Below are 23252 nucleotides of genomic sequence, written 5' to 3'. Positions count from 1 at the left end.
GGTAGGGGGAGCAGGGCCGCCTGAGCCACTGAATTCACCTATTCAACCCTCTTCCGACAAGTGTTCGGGGGGGGGACGAGCCAGACCCCGACGTGAGGCGCTGAGCAGGCTGGCTCACAGCTGGGAGAGGGGAGGGCCGCCGTCATGGCTGCGGTGGCCGTGGGGACAGGGCCCTGCGGCCTGGGGATCTCTGGGGAAATGGATGTGCTGTGGAAAGTGAGAGGGACGCTGGTTGAGGCCCGAAGGACGGGAAGACTGAGCAGCAGAGCGGTGACCGGGACGTGACCTCGGAGCACGGAGCTGTCTTGTCTTCCTGAACTTGAGTGTGTCACCCCGAGGAACAACAAAACTGCAGAGAACTAGTCAGACAGGTGCCAACACCCAGTGTCCAAGAAACGGAAAGTCAGGAGAGCCCCGTGTTGTGTGTGCCACGGTCTGTCTTCAGAATCACGTCTGGGCCAGCCCTGCCCGGGCTCCGCGGGCTCCGCGGGCTCCCCAGCCCACCTGGCGCCCGGCACGGCAGTGTTCCTGTAAATGCCCAGGTGAGAGACTCCCCAGGTGTGAACCGATGAAGAGCAGCGGGCTTGGGTGTCAGGACTGCACAGATTTCACGCATCTGCCTCTGCCTGTTTCGGCCGCGTGCAGGGATCACTAGGAAATCCCTCCTGTGGCTAATGGACTGCTTCTCAGCCCTCCTCCTGTTCGAGAGCAGGCCTGCTGGTAGCTGAGGGGGGAGTGGGCCAGAATCTCACCGCACAGTACGTACCGAAGCAGAATTTTAATATCTTTATTAAGCTTTTACAACATAATGCTTTTCAGGGTAGGTCCCAACTCTAAGTCTCATCGGCAGGCTACTCCCCCAGAGACAGCTGCAACTCAGAAAGGGGGCGTTGTGAGCAAAAGGTCGATTTCAGCACGTGAACAGAAAGGTTCAGTTTTTAAAATTATTCTCGTATTTTAGACCGGGTGTGGGGGGGAAGAGAACCTTAAGCGGGCCCCATGCTCAATGCAGAGCCTGACATGAGGCTCTATCCCATGACCCTGAGATCCTGCCCTGAGCCACCCAAGCGCCCCAGGAAAGGCAGGTCGAGATTCCAGCTGGTTCCCTTCCCTCGTCTTTTCACCAGCGTGAAGGGAACGCCTGTCATGCAAGCACTGAGTGACGCGCGTCCAGCGCCAGCCTGCATCTCCAGAAACACTCTTCAGCTGAGGTTGGAGGTGACCCCAAACCAGCCGAGTGCCTGCACTCAACCTTGCGTGCGGCCGACGGAGGGACACCAGCAAACCTCGCCGGTAAGGGAACGGGATGACAGGATTCCTCGGCCCCCACCCACCGAGGGTCCACGAGGCACCCTGTTCCCAGACTTCCTCTCAAATCCGGACTTGGATGGGCTTGGCTGTGCCGGAGACACCCTGGATTCCCCTCCAGCAGGACTTCGAGTCTCTGTGGTGAGGGAGAGGGCTGCCGGCGGTCACCCTTTTCCTGGGCTCTATCTGCATGGAGACAGCTATCTAGGATGGGGAGGAGGGGCCCTCACCCCAGGACCGAGCACAGCACCCCTGGGAGAGGCCGGAGCCGGGCCCAGGCAGACGCCGTCCCCTCCACCCCTTTAAAGGAAATCTCATGAACACAACAGTTGGTTTTGAACCTTTAATAAAAGTAAAAAACGAATGCAAAAAGAACACAGTGCTGGAAACTTAGTATGAATGTGGATCTCACTAGATGTTTGTATCCGGCATAGTGCAAAGTTTGTTCGTAATATCTTACATTTTTACAAACGCAAATCACTTTGGTTCATATACTTGCTATAAGGTATTGGCAGAAAATTCTTCCGATTCGCATTTTTTGGCTACATTATTTCTAACAGATACAGATTTACTTCCAGTTTCAGAGAAAAAAATACTTACTGTTTGTACATGATCAAGTATATTTTAAAGAGTCAATGACTGCTTTCACCTAATAACTTCCGGTTTTTCATAAAATGCTGACCTCTTCCTTGAAAAACCTCTTCACACAGCCGATCACCCACCTCCACTTTCGGAAAGCGTGTGCGGCTCGGTGCGAAGCTCGGAATGACCCCGTTGTCTTTTACGCAAGACCCCGCTAACCAGATCAGCTACAGTCACCTACAGTTTACCCAACGCGCTTGTCTCAGAACAGAACCAAACCACCGCAACAAGGTCATCGCGCGAACCGGACCGAGGGCGCACGTCTGCGGCCGCGGGCACCAGGGCCTCCGACCCCCGGCCGGCCCGCGCCGTTTCTAGCCAAAAAGGAGTCGCATACAAGTCACTCGCACAGAATTTCCAACAAAAACATGTAAATTGCAAAGTACAAAAAGGTGAATTTGTAAGTAAAACTGACAAGTCTCCTAAACCCACAGCTGGAGTATTTCAAAGACCAGGGCTCAGCGGAGGGCACGACAGTAACTTCGTAACTGAAAGAAATTATTGCTGAATTCTGCCTCCATGCAGCACTGAAATGGATGGAGAACCCTCTTCAACCTCTCACACGTTAAAAAAAAATAAATATTTAAGAGAATACAAGGCTCAGATTGGTTTCCATATACATTGCACTTGACGTTTGAGACCCAATCCTTGCAAAGTGGGTCTGGGATGGTCTATGCCATTAAGTGAATACATTGTGCTCACCAGTATCTTTGAGTATTTAGAGACACCAAATGTTCCAGGTGGCGGCATGTGCACGCTTCGCTTACAAGGCAATCACAGATTGCAAATTCCATAGGGCTGTGGCCGAATCGCCAGGTCTGTTCTGGAGGACGGGAGAACCGCACACGGCTCGGGCTAAGACACGGGGACTCCCTCTCAGAGGACCATGGATTTGGACGAACCTCTCAAGTACCGAGGTGAGAGTTCCAGAATCTCAGCGTGGGACTACGGCCTTCACTGCGCTCGGTAGATTGTCTGCGTGAAACTCCGCGGGAGGGAGGAGAGCACGGCCGCGCACCGCGATACACGCGCGTGTGGCCCGTGAGCGTGAAGCGTCTCAGCACTGCGGCCGCACAGGCGCGGCCTCCCTGTGCTCACCGCCACTTCTCTTTTTACACAACCCTATTTTTACAAAATCTTTTGGATAAACATCATTCCTATTTTTCCACACTTCGCCTTTGTTAAGCACCATCGAGCTATCCCTGTGGGCACTGATACAAACCCAACAGCTGGTAATTAGGCTTTAGTTCAAGGCTGTAAATATGGCAACTTGCTTTTAATAACATAAATGAGATCGAATACTCGGGAAGCCGTGCCCGCCTGCACGCCTACGCCCGCCTGGGGTCGCGTCTCCAGAGCAGACACAGGCATGGACACATCAAGCAAGGTACCATTTCGAGAAAAGCCGTTCTTCTCCACTTGCTATTTTAAGACAGGTGAGTTATTTTTCCGGGAGTCACTGGTACAGTCAGCCCAATCTAAATGGATCACTGAGGAAAAAAGATAATCTTCGTCACAACCCAATGTCGCAGACTTTCTTCCCAAATCTTGCTCTTCTCCAGTGGGTTGGAAGACTCAGTCGCTATGTGGCTTTTCAGGAACCCCCTATGTGGAAAGAGAGTGAGAGCGTTAGCACCACACGTGCACGCGCAGGACAAATTCCTATGACGGAGGGGACGGTGGGGACAGGAAGTGTGGGAGCCACGGGGGCAGAAGACAGGCCACCCCCCGTGACCTCCTCACTGCCCTGGGCTGGGAGCCACCTGTCCTGCCCAGCACAGCATGGAGATCCCTGGCACGAAGCCGCTGCGCGAGTGTAGACAGGGCTAACCTGGCTCCCGTGGGGAGGGCGCAGGGGTGCGGGCAGTGGCACAGGGAGGCTCGTGCACCGTGGACGGGCAAGCACACTCTTCGGGGCACCATCGGTCTGCTCCCAAGGAAGAGGGCTTCTGCCCCCGACCTCTACAGACGCCGGGCAGTCTGCTGACACGGGCCTGGCTCTAGGGAGCTCCGTCATCTGAGCCTCAGGGCAACTGCGGCAGAGCCTGCGGGAGCCAGTGTGCTCCCCGCTCTCCAGGTGCTGCCCCGCGATTCCCAGCACGGGGCGGAGGTCTCACTGGAGGAGCCGCAGCTCCAAAGACCGAGGGCCTCTGCTGAGGTCACAGGAGGACCTCCGATGAACACTTTCCTCCCGGAACGCCCCGGGCCCGCCACCCGCCCTGCTGGACATTGGGCGAACGCCGCCAGTCAGCGACAGAAGCACGAGACCGTCCCGTGCAGCAGATGTGGGGGAGGCACAGTGGGGGTGAGGGGGCCGCCGGGAGGTCTGGGCGCTAATTCCTAGCCCAGGGAAACAGACGTCTGGAAGCACGGGGGAGGAGCGGGTGGCTCAGGCACACACGGAAACTCAGAGAACACGGGTGTAGACTACGTCAGGTCTGCTGTTTGCGTGGGACACAAGTGACCACTGACAAGAGCTAATGCACAGCCCGGGTTGGACAGGACACCGGGTGCACTGCCTGAGAGCAGTATGTCCTGGGGCCAGAGGGATCCCACGGCGACGCCAGGGCACCCGCACAGACACCGGCACAGTCCCAGGGAGGGCTGCGGCCGCCGGGGGCCGTATGCCAGCCGGGTGGGTGTCACAGCCCAGACAAGCTGCCCTCGCATTCCCTCTGCACCCGCTCAGGTGAGCTGCTGACCAAATGAGTTTTTGAATTTTGAGCGGAATAAACCTGTTTTTACAAATAAGACACCTGTGAGGTTTTTTTTTTTCCTTTCTTTGAAGAAAAAAAACAATTGAGGAGGAGAACTTATGTACTCGTACTCTCTCCCTAGAAAACCTCTTTAACTTGTCCTTTCTAAAGGCAGTTGTCTCCTTGCTGAAGAAGTTTCCAGAAGAGCTGACTTTATGTCACAGCGTCAACTTTCAAGCCACCACAAAAGCACTGCTCAGGCTGACAACTCAGGGACCCCAAATCACACACAGCACGACAGGGTGCACTCTCCCGGTCGGTCAGGGTGTGCGGCCTCGGTGCTGCCCGGCTCCCTCACCCACCCTGCGGCACTCCACCCCTTGTGGGCCCCTGCGGCTGCTGCCCCGGGGAAGAAGCCCCCCAAACAACAGGCCCCGCAGAAACCTAGTCTGGCAGGACACCTTTCTCAGGAACGTGTGCTTCATTCCCGGGTCCTGACGAGTCTGACACCAACTTCCTGCACTCCCAATTCCAGCGGCAGGCGGGACACCACTGCAGCTTCCCGCACTGTTGGGTGGCGCGGCCGCAGGCACTGTCCACCGCGGGCAGGGCACACGCGCGACAGCCGGCTCGCTTCAACTGCAAACTGCATGGACGTGCGGGGACGGAGGAAAGACTGCCGCTCTCACGAGATCCGTGTCCAGGGATGGAAGCCAAGAGAATCAAAAAGGCAGAGACCAGCCGGACAGACTCTCGGGCCGTGGGGGGAGGACAGGAGGACGACAACCTAACACCAGGGTCGTGCCCAGGCAGGTGGCATCGCTCAGAAGCGAAGTGGGGCTCTTGGGTGTGACAGGGTCAAGGCCGTCCGCAGGGACCTCCGTGTCCCTAGAAAAATCTAACGAACTCTAAAACCCACGCATAGTTCTACTTTCCAGAAGTGGCCGCTTCTACCCCGTTCCAGATCCCGTCTCCCAGCCCCCCCAACGTGAGGCCGGTGTTGTCTGCAGGGGCAAGTGCTGCCGCCAAGTCAGACGGACCCGTGTGGCAGAGCGGGCTTGAACCCGGGCGCCCTAACTCCCCGAAGCAACGAAGCCAGAAGCCACGCTCCCCCGCGCTCCATCCTTGGAGCTTCCTCCCGCAGGAACACCAACACGGCCACGGCAGGGAGCACAACCAACCCACTCACGCTCACCATCCTGTGTTCTCCACCCTTGCTGCTCCCCCCCTGGAGCCGCCAGGAGCGGCGGGCAGGGCCACTGGCCCAGAGGAAGGAAGCCCCCACTCTGACTCTGCTAACCGTGCCTGCAGCTGGGACCCAGGGGGAAGGACCGCACTCCCGTGGATGGAGACAGTGGCACGTGGGGGGCGGGGTGCAGAGACTTGAGAAGTCCGCTCATTCTCATGACACGAGAGGGAAGGCGATTATCACAGCTCTTGTTTCACGATATGACAAGAACATCCTTACTTAAGTCCCCCCACTTTTAAAGACTAAAAGGGGAGAGCAGGCTTCAGGAAGAATTAAGCTCTGCAGCTAGTTTTATCCTGAAAACTTACACCTATCGGTTAAATTTTCACTTAATTTTAGAATTTCCACTCTAACGACCTAAGGGGCACAGCAAAGATCATTCACTGACACAACCATCGCGGTATTTTCGAAGGCACGATTCGCATGACTCCGTTTCTAGACGCTTACTGCTCGTGCCCGTGGGCAGCAGCTGTCTCTACCGAAGAGTCGCTTCCTTCCTGAACCTGCGTCAAACCTCTGTGAATGAACAGCATCAGCCCTGCAGCCGGAACCGCCACCTTCATTCAACGCGCTGAACGTCACTCAAATGCTCACTTTACAAAGAGTTACCCTGGCTGACGACAATTGTACCCCGAAAACCGTACTAGGAGTTCTCTACGGAAATAGAAGCCCGACAGCAACAAGCACTGGTGGACGGATGGTCGACCTGCCCGGTTCTACCTGGAACACCGGTCAGGGGGCTGGGCAGGAGGGAGCCAGTGCACGGGTGTCCCATGTGAGGCTGCAAGTGGATACAAGAAAGCCAAGTCCTCTGACCCTCATCGGGGCTGCGAGAAACCGTATTTTCATCCAGTTCCTGTCTGGGCGCTGGCTCCACAGAACGGTAACGGGTGGGGGGAGGGACGGAAGAGGAACTCCGGAACCAGTGGACATGCTACACATTCTTTCTGAAATATTTCTATTTCTGTGAACCAGCCAAGCAGCCTTCAGATTCGGCTCCCACAAGCTGAGTATGAGCCGGCACAAGTCAATGTCCTGTTCTGTAAACAGCCTGAGAGACCAAGATAAGTCTTCTGAGAAAGCCCCACAGTTGATCAGTGGCCCGCCTGACTCCAATTCTCTTCAGGTCATTTTACTGAAGCCCTAAAGTCGACTCGAAAGAACAGTTAAATGTCCACACTGAATTTTCTTACTGAAGTGTTCGAACGTGAATGTTTACTACAACAGAACTGCCAAAACGATCCCTGACTTCCTCTGCCTTCCCGGCTCTCAGGAAACGGCTCTGAGCCGCGGGAGTCCGTCTACCCCGTGACGGCCGGGTGCACCTGTCCCAGGAAGGGCAGGGCTTGCCTCCCCAGGCCCGGACCTGGGCACAGGGTCTCCGCGCCATCTGCTGCCCTGGCATCACCCGCCCCGTGTGGAGGGCGGGGGCCTCGTTATCAACTGTTAGCCATCCCGGTGACTGAACTCGGCCAGTCCCTAGGGTAGTCAAGAGCTCAGGAGAGCCACTGAACGCACCTGTTACACGAGTAACAAGTCCGCCTCCTAGCTCATCGCGTGCGCTTACAAACCCCCTAATCTTTATAATTCAGCAGAGTTGCCCTGGTATCATGACGTATTTTTTTTTAATGTACACTTTTCTAATTGTTCTTTAGTCTCCAGTAGACACTGACCGACGCCCATGACCGTGACTGCATGAAGCCCTCCTAGGAGGCCAGCGCCGGGAGCAGCCCGCGGCCCCACGTACCATCGCCAGCTGCCGTCCTATGTTGCCCACGGTGACGCCTCCTGAGAAGAAGATGCACGGCAGCCAGGAGCGGATGTAGAGGAAGTCCGGGGATGTGTACCTGCAGAGAGAGCGCAAGAGGAGAGGGTGCCCGCGCCGCCAGCTTCCCCGAGTTCGGCCAGCCTCGGGGGAGATCCCCTTCGGCGGGGCGACACGGGACACACGGCGACCGCCCCGGGCTGCGGGCCGGTCGTGTCTGAATGCTGCCACTGCCACGGCTGCGCAGCCCGACAGGAAGCTATGGACGGGACGCTGTTAACGTGTGAGTCAACCATCAGCATTTCTGAGAATCTCATGCCTCATCGACCTCGTGCATGTGTAAGTCAAATGTGACATCTCGGCTGAGTGGGTGTTTCTAACAGCAGCGCAGTAGCCGCTCGGGACGGAGCCGACGTCTGAGGCGCACTTACTGGTAGACACCATTGTACACCAGCAGCTGAGTGATCACGGTGGCCAGGAAGGCGACGGTGATCCCAAGCCCGAGGCCACTTCTCGAACGGTCAAAGGTCCACCAGAGGCCCAAAGACAGGGCTGCTAACGTCAAGGAGAGCTGGACATTATTGGCAAAATCCAATTTCTGGTGATGCAAGGTTAAGGAAAATTCGGTGATTTTTAAGACAAGCAAAACAAGCCAAAGGGAAAAAAACCCACCAAACAAGCAAACAGAACATCCCAGATCCTACACGTGTGTCCCCCTACTAGGCACCACCTAATTCTCCCCCCAAAACACCCGCCCAGGCCGCTGCAGAACGGATCCGCTGGTACGAGGCTGCCACGACCAGGAGGACTCCCCTGGGTCACTCAGACCCTCCAGGGAAACGCTCTGAAAGCTGCAGCTGCTGGCATTTTGACCGCAAACAACGTATTCTGCTGGTAAGTCACCTACAGTCCCAGTTCTAGTTTTTATTAGTAACGTGAACTGGGCAAACACGCTCCTCTCCCCGTGTCTCCCCAGACACCTCACAAGCAGTCATTCGACATGACACACTCCCAGTCCGTGAAGACACACAACAGCCTTTCCTCCCAACATGACCGACCCGCTGGGGAAAACACCGATGTTGTCAGAGCTAAAGTAGCTTGTAACATCCCGTCTTGACACTCTTATCGTTATAATACAGGTAGCGCAGACTTAAAAAACAGTATCTAATGATACCTTCCCCTAAGATTCTGAAAGAGAATCCAGCTGTGCTGAAGAAACCCTAAGTCTCTTGAGACCTGGGACACTGTGGCCGGTCTTCCCGACAGAGGCACTAACGTACAGACACTTAACAGAGCCTGTGCGATGCATTCCGCCCGAGGGCTTGGGAGGGCGAGGGACAAAGCCTACTCCAGAGGACACCGCCTGTGCCTGGCCCCGAAACTCGGCGGTCACAGCCAGGGACAGGGCAGAGAAGCGGAGACCGGTTTCTTAACCTCTAGAAGCAGCGGCCCCAGGAACAGGGCTCCGCAGTCACTTCTCCCTGGGCCACAGAAACCAGGTCTTCACGATGGACGAATATAAGGTGGAAGCGTGAAAGGGAATTTACAACACCCACGCCAAGGAACCGGAAGATACTATCACACAACAGAGAAAGTCTCTCTGCTTCTGTGATTATTTTAACAGTTTCCCGAACTATTTCGGAAACTCTTGCTAAGTAGAAACCAAGCAATATGCTTTAAAACAAAAGAGGTAGAAGGAGACCATTCGACTAACCTAGGAAATAACATATACTCATTAAAAAGACCAAACTGTTTCCACACAAGCTAAGGAAATGCTCTGGGCCCGGCGCGTCCCCCGGAGGATACGGCGCTGGCGTGGTTGATGCCGACGAACACGGCCACACAGCGCATCACGCTGGCCCACTCCCGCTTAAACTTGTGCGGCTCCCCGAGGCGGCTGTCGATGCAGGGGTACAGCAAGCCCACAACAGCTGTGAAAAACAACGCAGTATTAGAATACGCCGGCTTACAAGGACAGGACTTCTGTGGGGCAATTGTTAACATATTATTCAAATCAGTTCTTTTCCTAGAAAATGTTCCTGCTAGAATACAGCATTTTAAGACTAATTTTGTATTTTCGTTTTCCTTGAGTACAAACAAAAGGATCACACTGTTTTGAGAAATTTAAAATAAAATTGCTCTTCTTCAGTTTAATTAAGCACAGACTTACATCAGGCAGGGGGTTAATTAGCCATATAATATGCTATGACAAGTCAGCCGTGCGGAGCCTCCCCTGAGCCCAGGTCCTGACCTGCGGGAACAGCCTGGGAGCAGACTCAGAAAACCAGGCCCCTGCTCCCCGCGGGCTCTGATGGGACCTGGATCCTCATGTTTGTTCCCTCATGTGTAAAATGACGAGGGTTATGTAACTAGAAGGCGGAGTAGGAAGAGCTTACTGTGGTCTGGAAGAGTTAGGGAATTTTCACAGGCACAGAATTTTAAAGCATGAGGACAAAGAGAATTTAGACAGGGGGAAATGTGGCATTCCAGGACAGAAGTAAAATGGTCTAAGTGAAGACAGGAGCAGGGCCCACAGTGGCTGGTGGGGATCCAGGCCCCTGGGACCGACTATGGGACAAAGTAAAGGCAGGAACAGGGCCCACGGTGGCTGGTGGGGATCCAGGCGCCTGGGACCGACTGTGGGACACAAGGCTCAGCACTTAAGCCATCCAAGTGCAGAGGCTTGAAAGCCACGGGGCAGTTCCACCTGGTGTCCTATGAACGAGGGAACGATTTCAGGTTCCTAAACAGAGAAACAAGAGACACAGTGCCGGCAAAACATTCAATGGGAGAGTTTCAGTTTCAATTTTGTATTACATTTTATCAAGTTCTAATTTTAGAGTTTTTGAAACCTGGAACCCAAACAATTCTGTAACTTATTTTGCTCTAACTTAATCTTACCTTCTACAGTTAAAGGCTAAAGACGTACAAATGTACTATGGGATTTTGCCATATGCTTATCTGATAATTCGTTTTAAAAGGGAGGTATGAGAAACTGTTTCAGATAGTCCTAGAATCCCTTGAAGCTTCAATTACAAATAAAGCCTAACCTAAAACATTTCATTTTTAAGATCAGATTTTTGATTCCAAGAAAGAACTACTGGATCATACGTGCATAAAAAATGGGATCTGCATCTAGGTAAAAATCTCAAAAAGCATTTTTAAGAGCATAGCCATATGCTTAAAGGGTTTAGAAAGGCCAAGCAGGATCCTATCTTCCTAAGAACAGAGATGGAAGCAGTCTCCCCACTGAGTAAGGACAGTATCGCCCCACTGGCTGGAACACAGTGCTCCACTCCGAGCCCTGTGCCATCCAGCTGTGCTCAGAGAGTCTGCTGCCAACGGGATGTGTCTCCACAGCGCAGGGGACACACCCAGGCTCTAGGGAGGCAGTTTGCAGGGTGATGCTCAGTGGCCCTGCCATTTACTGTGTCCCCTTAGACAGGGATACTTAGGGTGTCTGCGGCTCAGTTTCCACGCCTGTGAAATGGAGTCATCACAGAGCGCTTCTGTAAGGAGTGAACAAAGCAAAGCACATCAAACACAAAGCAAGCAGTCCATAAACGCTGGCTATGCAGCCAAGAGCAGGGCACACCTGCCCCGACCAGGTCCCACTTAGAGAGCCCTGTGCTCTGCCCAGCGGACCGTGGCACGCTGAGGGCAGAGGCCAGACTGCCCTCTCTGTACTCCCACAGCTGGTACAGTGGGGGCTGCAGGAAACACCTGACACAGCGTGCTGATCAACGAACGCTGGTCCACTACAGGCGCTAAGTGGTCTTCCGGGCTGAGATCAACCACACATTGTCATTAAAGCAGCCAGGTAACAGAGCAAGTCCACAAGAGGTCAGCGCACCCGTCCACAGCCAGTCCACAGGGGCTCCGGCCAAGTGCCACGGCACCCCGGCACCGAGCTGGGCGTCCCCTCGGTGCGCCGCCCCCGCCCGGCCGGCCCACGTGACGGTTTGTTTTCGGTGGCCGGCGGGTAGCGTGTTCGAGTGCCCGGCCAATGGCAGCGAGGCCGCGCCGCTCACCAGTTCGCCGGCCGCCAATCCTGGGCCGGCTCGGCCAGGGTACCGCGGCGCGGCGAGCTCTGCGAGCGGCCCCAGGGCCAGGTCGGCGGGAGGCCCGCCCGGCACCCCCGCGGCCCTCCCCCCCACCGCGCGGGCCCCCGCTGCACTCACCGGCCGCAGTCCCGCAGCACGGCGGCACCCACCAGGCCGACGAGAAGATGGTGGCGATGACCTCCTCGGGGAACAGGGTGACGTTCCGCTGCACCTGCAGCAGGTTGAGCACCAGGGCCAGCACGACCCCCACCGAGAACAGCACCAGGCTCCGCTGCACCAGGTGGTGGTGCCAACTGCCGGGGGGGCCGCCGCCGGCGCCGCGACCCCCCGCCCCGGGGCTGTGAGACCCGCGGGCGGGCGCGGGGTCGGGGTCCGGGCCGCGGCGGGCCGCCAGGGCGGCGGGGCTCAGCATGTCTCCCACTTTGGCCGCCAGCCCTCCAGCCCCGGCTCCCGGGAGGCCTCGGTGCCTGGCGCCCTGGGCACAGGAACAGCTCCAGCAGTGGTCGTCCAGCCTGGGCATCGGTCACCGGAGGCGGGCCCGCGCTCCTGCAGGGAGAGGGCGCGAGGGGCGGGGCCCGGTCAAGTTCGCTGGCTGGGGGCGTGCGGGTCCGGGGCGGCCGTCGGACCGACGGCGATGCCCACTCACCGCGGCTCGTCCGGGAAAGCCCGGGCCCCTGGGGCGCCCGCAGACTGCGCGGCCCGCGCCGCAGGTCCCACGGGGAGGGCCCACCTGGGCGGCGCATGGGCTGGGGGCGGCTGCGGCCGGGTGTACGGCGCGCCGGCTCGCTGCCCCGCACGGGAGCGGGCCCGCGAGTGCCGTCCGCACGCACCTCTAGTGCTGGCCCGTCCAGTCCCAAAGTTTCCCACACCTCGTCCGCGCGCAGCGCAAGTTACCAGGGGCCCCGCACGGAAGGGGCGCTGAGCCGGCCCACCGGGGTCAGGGATGCAGCCCCGCCCCGGGGACGGGCTGGGGTCCGTCCCGCTCCCGGGGGGTGGGGGGGGGCGCCCGGACCTCCCCACCCACGCCCCCGCCCAGTCTCTCGACTCGAGCTCGGCCCCGGCCCGCGCCCACCTCGGAGCCGCCAACGCGCCCCGCGTACCTGTCCGAGGGGCGCCCGCGCGCGGGCTCACCGAAAAAGGAGGTCAAGGCCCGGACCGCCTGGAGTTGGGCCCGTGGCGCGGGGCGCGCGTTGCAGCTTTTAAGGCGGGCGGCGGGGGCCCGGGTCACGTGACCCTCCCAGGTCCGCGCTTGGGGCGTGGCCTCTGCGCGCCCCGCCCCGCCCGCGCGCCCGTCCGCTCGCGGTCTGGTGAGGCGGCCGTGGCCAATCCGGGACGGGCGGCCCATATGACGTCAGCACACGCCACCGCCGCCTCGCGCCCGGCGCTGGCTCGGGAGCGCGGACGGCCGCCGGGCGGACGGCCGGAGGGGCTTCGGGGACCGGCCGGGTGGGCCTGGGGGGGGAGAGTGGGGCTGGCGGGAGCGGGTGGGTGGCGTCTCTCGGTCGGACGACCTGGGCCCCAGGTCCTCGCCCGAACGTGACGCACGGATGAGCCTCCTCTGCCAACCTGGCCCCCTCCACCGGGCGGTCAACAGGTGATCGCGCTGCACCTGCCGCGTCACCTGACGGTGCCCCGACCTCTAGTCTATGGCCCGCTTCTGAGGCGCCTGATGGTCACCACACCTGCTCATTTACCGCGTGTTGATTGATGCCTGGCACGTAGCGAGGGCGTGGAGATTGGAGCTGTTTGGGGTGTGTGTGTGTGTGTGTGTGTGTGTGTGTGTGTGTTTCCCGGAGGTGCAGAGGGGTCCAAAAACCTTTCTTGGACAGGAAGTCTTTTATGAAAATGCAGATGATGCAAATTTCATTCATACAATAATTTCTAACACTTTGACCCTGTCTTCCCTTACGTACGGAAAGCAAACCATCACAACTACTCAAGAAAAACACAAAATGTAAACTCATTAAACTTTACTCTCAAAAAGTTGATCCCTATCTCGTTGATGGTAATGTGCTTATATCCTGGTTGCCACATGTGTCACACCATATGCCCCACTCTAGTCAAAACTCCATGTCCTGTTGAGCAAGCGCATTCTAGTTTAGAGGTTCCTCAATGGCAGCAGGAAGAGTCTGGTCTTCTGTAGGGTCTGCGGGTGAACAGAGACTGGAGGAAGCTGTGCCTTAAGAGCCAATCCCCTGGTGGCCAAGAGACCCTGGGGCTGAGGGAGCGTGAAATTCCATTCTGTGAGGCATCTTCAATATCAGGGTCTGCGCTCTATGCCAGAAGCTTTAAAAAAACAGAAACATCCTCTTGAGATAGCCATTATTTCTCAAAGTTCCTTTTTTTGGTGGGGGGGTGGCAGAGGGAGGATTCACATGATTTATAAAGATAAAACGGGAAACTTCAGGGAAAAGTAATGCTTACAGTGGCTATGTTCACACTTCAGGATTTAAGGGGTGTTTCATTAGGAAAGTTTTGAGAAGCGCTGCGTGAAGATGCTTGTCATTCGTTAGCTTGTTACTATTGCCCCAGCGTCAGTAATGGGTTTTCTGCCTCTGCTAACTTAAAGGCCAGACACGGCCTGGTTACGGTGTAGATACCCTATATCCAGTCCGTCGTGCCAAACCTGGTGTGAGTTTAACCTCATCTTTTCTACTTCTATGACAGCATGTGTTTTTAAAAAGTGTCATCATAATGGGTTAGGACAAAATTGTTTTCAAACCCTCATGCATAATCAAGACATAGCATTTGCTCATAATGTGACTTGTTTTCATTTCTTGAACATGACCCAAAGTGGGGGCGGGTTGAATAGAGGGGTTCCATCTTCACCTCTCTCTGCGGGAAGGGCAGAAGCAGGCTTTCACGCTCTCTCTGTATATTCCGCTCTAAGCCCCAGTCACCACTATCAACTTTGTTCCTAGAGGTTCAAAGCACTCTTGACTTCATGGCATGTTGTCTTCTGGGTCTTGGCCATTTTCTCCGCGCACCTTGTGCAAGTGCAGACTGTTGCAGTAACACCGGAACTTTGTAAAAGCAAAAAAATTAAAGGCTGACCCCCTGTTCACCAACAGGAAATCGCTTGGATCGATGGCGGCCCACCTATCCAAGGGATGCTGTAGAGGGAGGGGTTGCTTGATCAGCCGTCAGGAGCCCGTGCCGCCTCTCCCCTGCCCTGCCGTCAGCTTCAAGTAAGTGTCGTACGCACGCCCTGGGAAGCACTGCCATCAGTGAAGATGTGAACCTCGTGGACGCGAATCTACATCACAGTCTTGGCCCTGAAATGCAGGCATATCATGGACTCAATTAGGAAACCCCCGTAGACGCAGGGAGCTTCTCACCAGCTTTCAAAACCCAGTTCATTCAAGTATATAACGCCCAGTAAGCGGAGGCCACAGCTGTTCACTTGCCTGTGGATTTCTTACAGCCCTGAAATCAGTCTGTCTCCTGGGATCTCAGAGGTCCTGGGTTCTCTTTCTGTTTTTTCTCTTGCCATTCTGTCTGGCCACGCGGACTATCCCAGTGTCCCACTCAGTTGCAACCCCCTTATGTACCAGTACAAACCTTATGAAGACATTTTTTTTTAAGATTTACTTATTTATTTCAGAGAGAGAGGGAAAGAGTGTGCAATTGGGGGGTGAGGGAGAGAGAGAATCTCAGCAGACTCCACACTCAGCACAGAGCCCCATGTGGCGCTCGATCTCACGACCCTGAGATCATGACCTGAACTGAAACCGAGAGTCAGAGGCTTAACCAACTGGGCCCCCCAGGCGCCCCTTATGAAAATGTTTTATGGGTTCCTCTGTTGTCTGTCTCCTGTGTGGAAAGGGACTCCCCATTGCATGAGCTTATTAGTGTGTTAAGGTCTGTTCAGGTGGCTACTTTTTGTCCCCACCGAGCTGCTGTCCACACAGCCCAGCCCCTGACTCTGCACTCCGCCACATCCGTACGGGGACGTTGTGAATCAGAAGCCTCCTGGAGCCACCCCGAGGCCCGGGAGACCTGTGGGAATTTGGCAGGGCTGCCGGGGGGCTGTGTCCTGTTGGGTTCCTGCTGAGGGCCATCGGTGTGGCCTCAGTGTTGGTAGGGTTTGTCCCTGCACCCCCAGGGTCTGTGGTTTGCCCCAGTGCCGGTAGAGTCTGGTCCCACGCATGCAGTTAGTGCAGGGGAACGGCAATGGTGGACGTGATGTACGGTCTTGCAAACCACGGGCTTGGCTCCAGAAATCATATTCAAATATTTTGTTTTTCTTGCGGTAGTTTCTCTAACACGTGAGGGCTCTCTGTTGAGCATGGTGCGATCTGTTCTCCCCAGCCCCAGTCACTGACTCTGAGTTAAGTATTTAGGGAAATGTGTTCGCGAGAGCACCATTCCGTTCTTAATTACATCACTCTATGTTAATCATTGTAGGTGTGCCATCATGCAAGGAAAACTTACTATTGCTTATGGACTAGACGCAGCACCATACTGTCTCCTCAAATCACTAACTCGGGACACAAGACCTCTGTCAGTCCTCTGGACACAGAAGACTCAGGGCGTGAAGGGAAGGGCGGGGTGTCAAAGATCTTTGCGAGGTCATGCAGTGAGCAATCTACTTCCCGCACTCTGTATTCCAGCTTTTTTTTTTTAAACATTAATAATCACTTATAATAAATATTGCTTTTAGAATAGGGTAGATGGGGGCGCCTGGGTAGCGCAGTCGTTAAAAGCGTCTGCCTTCGGCTCAGGGCGTGATCCTGGCGATCCGGGATCGAGTCCCACATCAGGCTCTTCCGCTATGAGCCTGCTTCTTCCTCTCCCACTCCCCCTGCTGTGTTCCCTCTCTCGCTGGCTGTCTCTCTGTCACATAAATAAATAAAAAAAAAATCTTAAAAAAAAAAAAAAAAGAATAGGGTAGATGGCTAAGTATGTTATTTTTAAAAGAAAAATATCACATCCTCACTGTTAAACATTCAGAAAATATGAAAGAATATATTTTTATTATTTTTTTATTTAAAGATTTTATTTATTTATTTTAGAGAGAGAGAGAGGAGGAACAGAGGGAGAGGGACAGGCAGACTCCCCACTGAGCAGGGAGCCCGACGTGGAGCCCAACATGACCCTGAGATCAGGACCTGAGCTGAAATCAAGAGTCAGAGGCACAACTGACTCAGCCACCCAGCACCCCAGAAGTATGTTTTAAAAAACCCATAATCCCAGGGGGCAGCCTGCAATCTACTTTCTGTCTCTAGGTTTTCCTGTTCTGGAGGTTTATATGAATGGTATTATATAATATGTGTTCTTTGGTTTCTTTCTTTCCTCTTTTAAGATTTTATTTATTTATTTGAGAGAGAGAGCGCGAGAGAGCGTGAGTGAGGTGAGGGGCAGAGGGAGACGCAGACTCCCCAGTGAGCAGGGAGCCCGATGCGGGGCCCCATCCTGGAACTCCAGGATCCTGACCTGAGCCGAAGGCAGACGCTTCACCGACTGGGCCACCCAGGCTCACTGGTTGCTTCACTTAGCACAATATTTAAGGTTCACCTGTGTTGTATCATGTGCACTGCTTACTTTTTATGGCTGAATAAATACCCCATTATACGGAAATGCACATTGTATTACCCATTCACCAACTGATGGATAATGGGGCTCGGAGGATCGATGCTTCCGTGCACATCGGTGCGTGTCTCTGTGGGAGCGTGTTTCACTTCTCCCGGCCGGGCTGCCGGCGCGCGGTGCTGCGACTGGTGCTTCTCTGAAGCCGCTGCCCGCTGCACATCCCCGCCAGAGGGGGTGAGGATTCTGACTTCCGCACATCCTTGTCCACACCTGTTCCTCCTGCACTTGACGATCCGCACCGTCCTCATGGCCACGAGGCGGTCAGGTAGCGAGACGGTGTTCTGTAGGCCGAGGAGCCTCTTGACTTCCTTGCTGAGACTTTATTGGCCAGTGTCATCCCAATGAGAGTGAGGGAAGAGGCGAGTAGGCAGCAAAGGAGGACGAGCAGATACAAGGTAGTGCCGTACTGAGCCGGCTGCCGCGGCGGGCGAGACACGTCCAGCGCCTGGTCGCTCAGACATCGTCCACTTTGCAGATGCAACAGTCCTTTGGGGGAAAGACGTGTATTGGTCAGCTCTCTGCTCCTGTCTCCAGTGGGTCCAGGTTTGCCCTGTGGTTGTTAACCCCTCTGCTCTCCTTGTTCTGATATTCGCCCCTCCATGCCGCTGAAGACAGCAGATTCCATAGCCGGCGTGGCCGGAAGAGCCCAGACTGCGTCTGTCGGTCTGGTTAGGTCAGATTTTCCTTCCATCACTCGAAAGGGAAAACAAGAGACATGATTAGCCAAGAGACCGCAGGGCCAAGGGCTGTCCCCAAGGGTGCCACTTTGGCATAGTGATTATTTAAAATAAAAGTTACTGAAGAGGCAACGTGGGCAGAAGGACACTCAGACCCTCCTCTGTCCCCTAAAAGCAGGAAACAGATCTCCCACGTGAAAGTTCCCTCCCGGGACCAGGAGGTAAGGAGACACCCTGATGACCAGAGATGGGAGACTTAGGGACAAGAAGGCTGTTGAAGCAAAGCCTTGTTACTTCTTACTCATTTACTGCCATAGCCCCAGTTCTGTTTAGAATTCCTTACGAATTGAAGCTCCCAGAGTAAAGTCTTCTTTCTCCTGTCAATTCCTCACAGACGTATTGTCTCTTTGTCTAAAAAAGTATAAAAACTGCCTGAGTTGGTCATATCTTTAGGTCTCAATTTCATTATTGGGCCACTGTGAGCACATAATAAAACTTTGGTTTTCTCTCCTGTCAATTGTCTCCCATAAATTTAATTCTTAGTCCAGCAGGGAGACCTTGAAAGATAGAGAAGAATTTGTCCTTCCCTTCCAGGCCAACCCACAGATGTGGAGGGTTGTTGGTGCCTCCGTCAGTGACCATTGCAAATGGCGGCCGAAGCCACTGGAGGGTGGGCCAAGGCAGGGATGAGAAACCTGTGAGCCTCCCACAGACCTGTGAATAAAGAGGAGGAGAAGAGGCTGCAAAGCCCAGAGGATAGGAAGAAGATAAGAGCACAAAAAGTGCCGGGAAGCGTGCTTGTGCTGGGGAAGGAGGGTGGGAAGTGGCAAAGACAAACACCCACTCCTGACTCCCTCTGCAAGTGTGCAGTGAGGTGGTGTCTGTGGGGCCCCTGGGGCGAGGTGGAGACGGGAAGTGAGGCAGCTAGCCGTAGACAGTAGGGCAGAGGAGTTTTCTTCTGTTTTACAAATGAGGAAGATGTGAGCCAATTTAAATGCTGATGACAGATTCCAGTAGAGAGACTGATAAAGGGGAAGGACGTGTGAGTAATTCCCTGAGGAGTCCTAGCATAGCCCGGAAGCCACCTTTGTGAGGAAAGGCCTGGAGTCGGGATGGGCGTGGGGCGTGGACTGTAGAGCGGAGCCCTCAGGTACTTCCAGTTTTTGCGGTGGAGGAGGAGATGAGGGGGAGGGACTGATTCCAAGTGCCCGCCTCGGGCTGAGGCTTCCGGAGGGATCTCACAGGGGCCTCAGGGTGGTGTGATTATTCCTTGGGCCCCGCCCGGGACAGGCTGGGTCGAGAAGGCCTGCCCTCTGGGGCATCCAGAACCGAGTTTTTCTGGGACAACAGGGCAAGGAAGTCCAGGAATTTGACTAGTGGTAAGGGGGTCATGGAGCCCAAGGAGGGTGGAAGGAAGTATGGGGGGGGGATGGCCTGGGAGGGGGAGCCAGCCTCTCCTGTTGGCCCCCCAGGGAGGAAGGACCGGTGTGCTGGGAGCACCGTGTGAGTGAGCTCTGGATGTCGTTCTGCCATGAGGGGTTTTGCTTTGTCATTGACAGAAAAGAAACCAAGCACCAACACATTTGTTACTGGATTTGGCATCTGGAGAAGAGGTCACAGGAACTTTCATGAATGCATGATTTCAGGAGACAGCAGCTGTAGGTGATGACAAGGTCCACGGAGTGGCCCTAGGATTGGGCGGTGGAAGTGGTGTGGAGTGAGTCACCGGTCCCGGGGAGGTCAGGGCACAGAGGCCAGGGCTGGAATGGGTCATGCCCGTGGAGGACAAAATGACACATTTGGGATGTGAGGGTGGGCCGGTGCCTGAGTTCCTGGGGGGTGAAGGTAGCGCCTAGGAGGGTGGGAGATGGCCGTGGCACAATGGGTGTACTGACTGCGTTGGCTAGTGTCCCCCTGGATCATGTCCTTTCTGGGACCTCAGAATACAACCTTATTTGGAAATTTGGTTCTTGTGGATGTGATGGGTCAAGATAAGGTCATAGGTTTGGCTCCAATCCAACATGCCTGATGTCCTTATAAGAAGAGAGGAGATGCAGAGGAGACGGGAGAAGGCGGCACAGGGGCAGAGGTCACAGCGAATCAGCTGCCAGCCTGGAGGCCCAGGACAGCCAGGCGCTGCCAGGAGAGGAAGGGGCTAGTCTTTTTTTTTTTTTTTAAGATTTTATTTATTTATTTGACAGAGATAGAGACAGACAGCGAGAGAGGGAACACAAGCAGGGGGAGTGGGAGAGGAAGAAGCAGGCTCATAGCGGAGGAGCCTGATGCGGGGCTCGATCCCATAATGCTGGGATCACGCCCTGAGCCGAAGGCAGACGCTTAACCGCTGTGCCACCCAGGCGCCCCGGAAGGGGCTAGTCTTGCAGGACTTTTCTCCGTCGGTGTCCGAGGCTCTTGGTCACGCGGCTTCGAAGAATGAGGAGGCAGACCAGACAGAGTGGTGGGCAGCAAGGCAAGCTTCACTGAGCGATAGCAAAGTGATAGTCCAAAGCTCCCAAGGGAGGAGGGGACCCGAGAGGGTTGCCACGGGAGGGTCTGAGTCTAGGGATTTTTACGGGCTTGTGGGCAGCTGCTTTAATCTGATTAACCTTCCCTGTACCTGTCATCCAATCAGATTTTTGTCACCTGCCTATCACTTGGGAAAGGGTGGAGGCCTCCTTCTGGGGTGCAGTAAAATCTGCCTAGGGGTGGTTTCCTCGCGGGCGGGTCCCTCGTCCCCGCCTGCTTTCCAGCTCTCCTTCAGCGCAGGGAAGATTCTGCCATCCGGCCCCTGCCCCTGGGCTATGGGGCCAGGAGAGGCTAAAATGCTGTGTTAAGCCCCCTGACGCGGATGTGAGGCACCCCCACGGCGGGCGGCCACAGGGCAAGGGTCCCCAGGGGGCTGGTCACCACGGTCCGGGCTCCAGGGGAGGTTGAAGGCGGGCGTGCATGGGTGGACTTTTGGGAGGGGAGTCCTCTGCCTGAGGATACATAGCTGGGACACTAGGAGCAGGGGTGGGGGTGGGGAGTAGGCGGAGTGGGTGGTGCATTTCCCCAGGTGAGCACTTGTGCCCCAGGGCCCTGTTTCCCTTCGTTATCATCCAAAACGCAAAGGCCAGGTACCACCTCCTGTTTAATCCTTGCAAACTCCTGAAATGCCTTAGCTGTTCTGTCGAGGGAGGGCACCGAGTCCCGAACTAAGAAGTCTACTCAGAGCTGTTGTGCACAAGGAGAGGCCGAGCAGGGATTCCAGTCCAGGGCTGTTGGAGTCTGAGGCTGCTACCCTCTCCCCCTCCCAAACCCTCACTGAGCATCTGCCGTATGCACGGCGCTGGACACACAGGCGGCTCAGGCTTCCAGCCGTGACGGGAGGAGCCCCAGGCTTGTGGACGAGGGCTTGTGTGAGCCTCCTAGGGCTGCTGGAGGCAGGCTGTCACACAAGCAGTGGCTTAGAACAGCAGACCTTCATTGTCTTCGAGCTTGGGTTTCAGTGAGCAGAAATCACGGTGTCGGCAGGCTTCGCTCCTGCTGGAGGCTCCATGGGAAATCCACTTCTCTGCCTTCCCCACTTCTGGAGACCACCCCCACTCCTTGGCTCGTGGCCCCTTCCAAGTGTCAGCCCAGCCTCCACCTGTGCCCCAACACCTCTTTCTCCGACTCTTCTCAGGACCCTGGTGCTCACACAGGACCCACCGGACAGTGGTCCCGTCTCAGGATCCTCAGTCCCATGTGCAAAGGCCCACTGCCACGGAGGGTGACACGTCCACAGGTCCCAGGGATTGGCATGGGCACGTAAGGGTCGAGTCCGTTCTTCCTGCAAGAGAGGCGAGGACATTGTTTCCACGCCCCGGGGCTGGTTTCCTCCAGGGGCTCGTGGAATGCTCAAGTCCAACAATGAGAAAATGCTCCTTGGACGGTGGCACGGCTCCCCTGGGGCTTGAAGGGCCAGCCTGGGGTGGGGAGAAGGGGGAACGTGGAGGGAGGCTGAGCGAGCAAGGCACAGCAGCGCGGGGTGCTCAGAGCATTCCGAGCGTGGCTGGATGTGTCGGGACGCTGTCTGGAGAAGTGGGAGCAAGTTGGGCCAGATCCTGAAGAAGGATTTGCTCAGAAGTTTAGCCTTGATCCTGTGGGTTCATGTCTCCAAATCTTTTTTAGCCGTGTGTTCCTATTGGTTACAACAAGCTCAGCGTGCACCCCGAAGTATATGGTGTATTTAGAAAGTATATGGGCATCGCTGTACTAATATCTTAGAGACGTGTTAAGATACACAAGGAAGAGAAATTGCTAACAGGATGGCTGATTTTTGGCTGGCCTCCGGGCCACCAGGTAGAGCCCCCAATTCCCAGGCTCCTCTGTTTCCTTCTTGGGCCTGGTGGAATCACCACCCCCTCCTCTTCTTCTTGTCCTTCTCCCAGCAACAGGCTTCCAGAAACTTCTGAGGACAGCAAGCCTGGTTGCCATCAGTGCAGGTTAGTGGGGAGACATTGAAGCTTCTGAAAATGCCCCAAGGCCTAGTAGCAGCTGCAGTGGGCAAGCAGGCTTTCCAGGAGAAGCATGCAAAGTGGCTGCTGCGTTCAGTGTTGCTAGTGGGCCGTTACCGTGAGTCCGGGGTAAGGGTGCGCACGAGCCGAGCCACCCAGAATAGTGGGAACGCTCGAGGTCCGATAAGAGCTGCATTCGTCTTGGTACCGGGCCTGTATTAGTAGGTAGGAGGGGATTACGGAAAGCAGGGTTAATAGAATCGAGGTGTCAGCAGGGCACGCGACCTCCGAAGATTTTAGTGGAGAATCCTTCCTTGCGTCTCCCGCTTCTAAAGATGGCTGGCCCCCTGCGCCGGCAGCCACATCTCTCCCATCTCTGCCCGCCCCTGTCGCCGCGTGGCTGTGTCCTGTCTGGGTGTGTTCTCTCCATGTTTCTCCCCTCTTCCTACTGCAGCAGGAACTCATCTTTAATAACTTCATCTGCAAACAACCCTATTTCCAGGTAAGGTCGCCTTCACAGGTTCCGGGGGTTAGCACTGGGAGACACAAGTGAACTCATGACAGCACCTACTCCCTTGAAAGCGGGGACCTCAGGTCGGCCCCGCTGCAGCTCAAAGGCCAGAGGACGGGCACTGACGCCGGCTGCCATCTGCGGGGCAGCTCTGCTGAAGCCAGATGGTGGGTTTGTCCAGAGCAAGAAGTCTCGGTCATGCTCTGAGGACATGGCAAGTGATTGGGCTTGACTTTACCCAATTTAGAGAAAATATTTACTAATAGTCTT

At 55.6% G+C, this 23252-nt stretch overlaps 1 protein-coding gene and 1 long non-coding RNA gene across 2 annotated transcripts; one reads left to right on the top strand and one right to left on the bottom strand.

The window, feature by feature from the left end:
* Positions 1–1637: 1637 nt before the first annotated feature.
* INSIG1 (insulin induced gene 1) lies at positions 1638–12932 on the bottom strand. Its single transcript, XM_026479210.4, has 6 exons — positions 12825–12932; positions 11842–12270; positions 9467–9591; positions 8092–8258; positions 7643–7742; positions 1638–3555 (listed from the first exon to the last, which is right to left on the bottom strand). Exons 2-6 carry the CDS (start codon positions 12242–12244, stop codon positions 3526–3528), a joined length of 825 nt encoding a protein of 274 aa, XP_026334995.1. The 5' UTR covers positions 12245–12270; positions 12825–12932; the 3' UTR covers positions 1638–3525.
* Positions 12933–13220: 288 nt separating this feature from the next.
* On the top strand, positions 13221–17292 carry LOC130542064 (uncharacterized). The gene is made up of 3 exons (XR_008956352.1): positions 13221–14912; positions 16740–16892; positions 17030–17292. It is a non-coding gene; the product is annotated as an uncharacterized LOC130542064 (long non-coding RNA).
* Positions 17293–23252: the final 5960 nt, after the last annotated feature.

Source organism: Ursus arctos, unplaced genomic scaffold, assembly GCF_023065955.2.
Source record: "Ursus arctos isolate Adak ecotype North America unplaced genomic scaffold, UrsArc2.0 scaffold_3, whole genome shotgun sequence".
Classification (NCBI taxonomy): Eukaryota; Metazoa; Chordata; class Mammalia; order Carnivora; family Ursidae; genus Ursus; species Ursus arctos.
This window is presented reverse-complemented; position numbering and strand designations above follow the sequence as displayed.

What these genes read in the sequence shown, in the direction of transcription:
- INSIG1 (XM_026479210.4), bottom strand. Translation starts at nt 12,244, where the DNA reads ATGCCCAGGCTGGACGACCACTGCTGGAGCTGTTCCTGTGCCCAGGGC. An exon ending in GTGCTGCGGGACTGCGGCCG is followed by an intron (nt 9,592 to 11,841) that starts GTGAGTGCAGCG and finishes TGTTTTTCACAG; the next exon opens with CTGTTGTGGGCTTGCTGTAC. An exon ending in TAGGACGGCAGCTGGCGATG is followed by an intron (nt 3,556 to 7,642) that starts GTACGTGGGGCC and finishes CTTTCCACATAG; the next exon opens with GGGGTTCCTGAAAAGCCACA.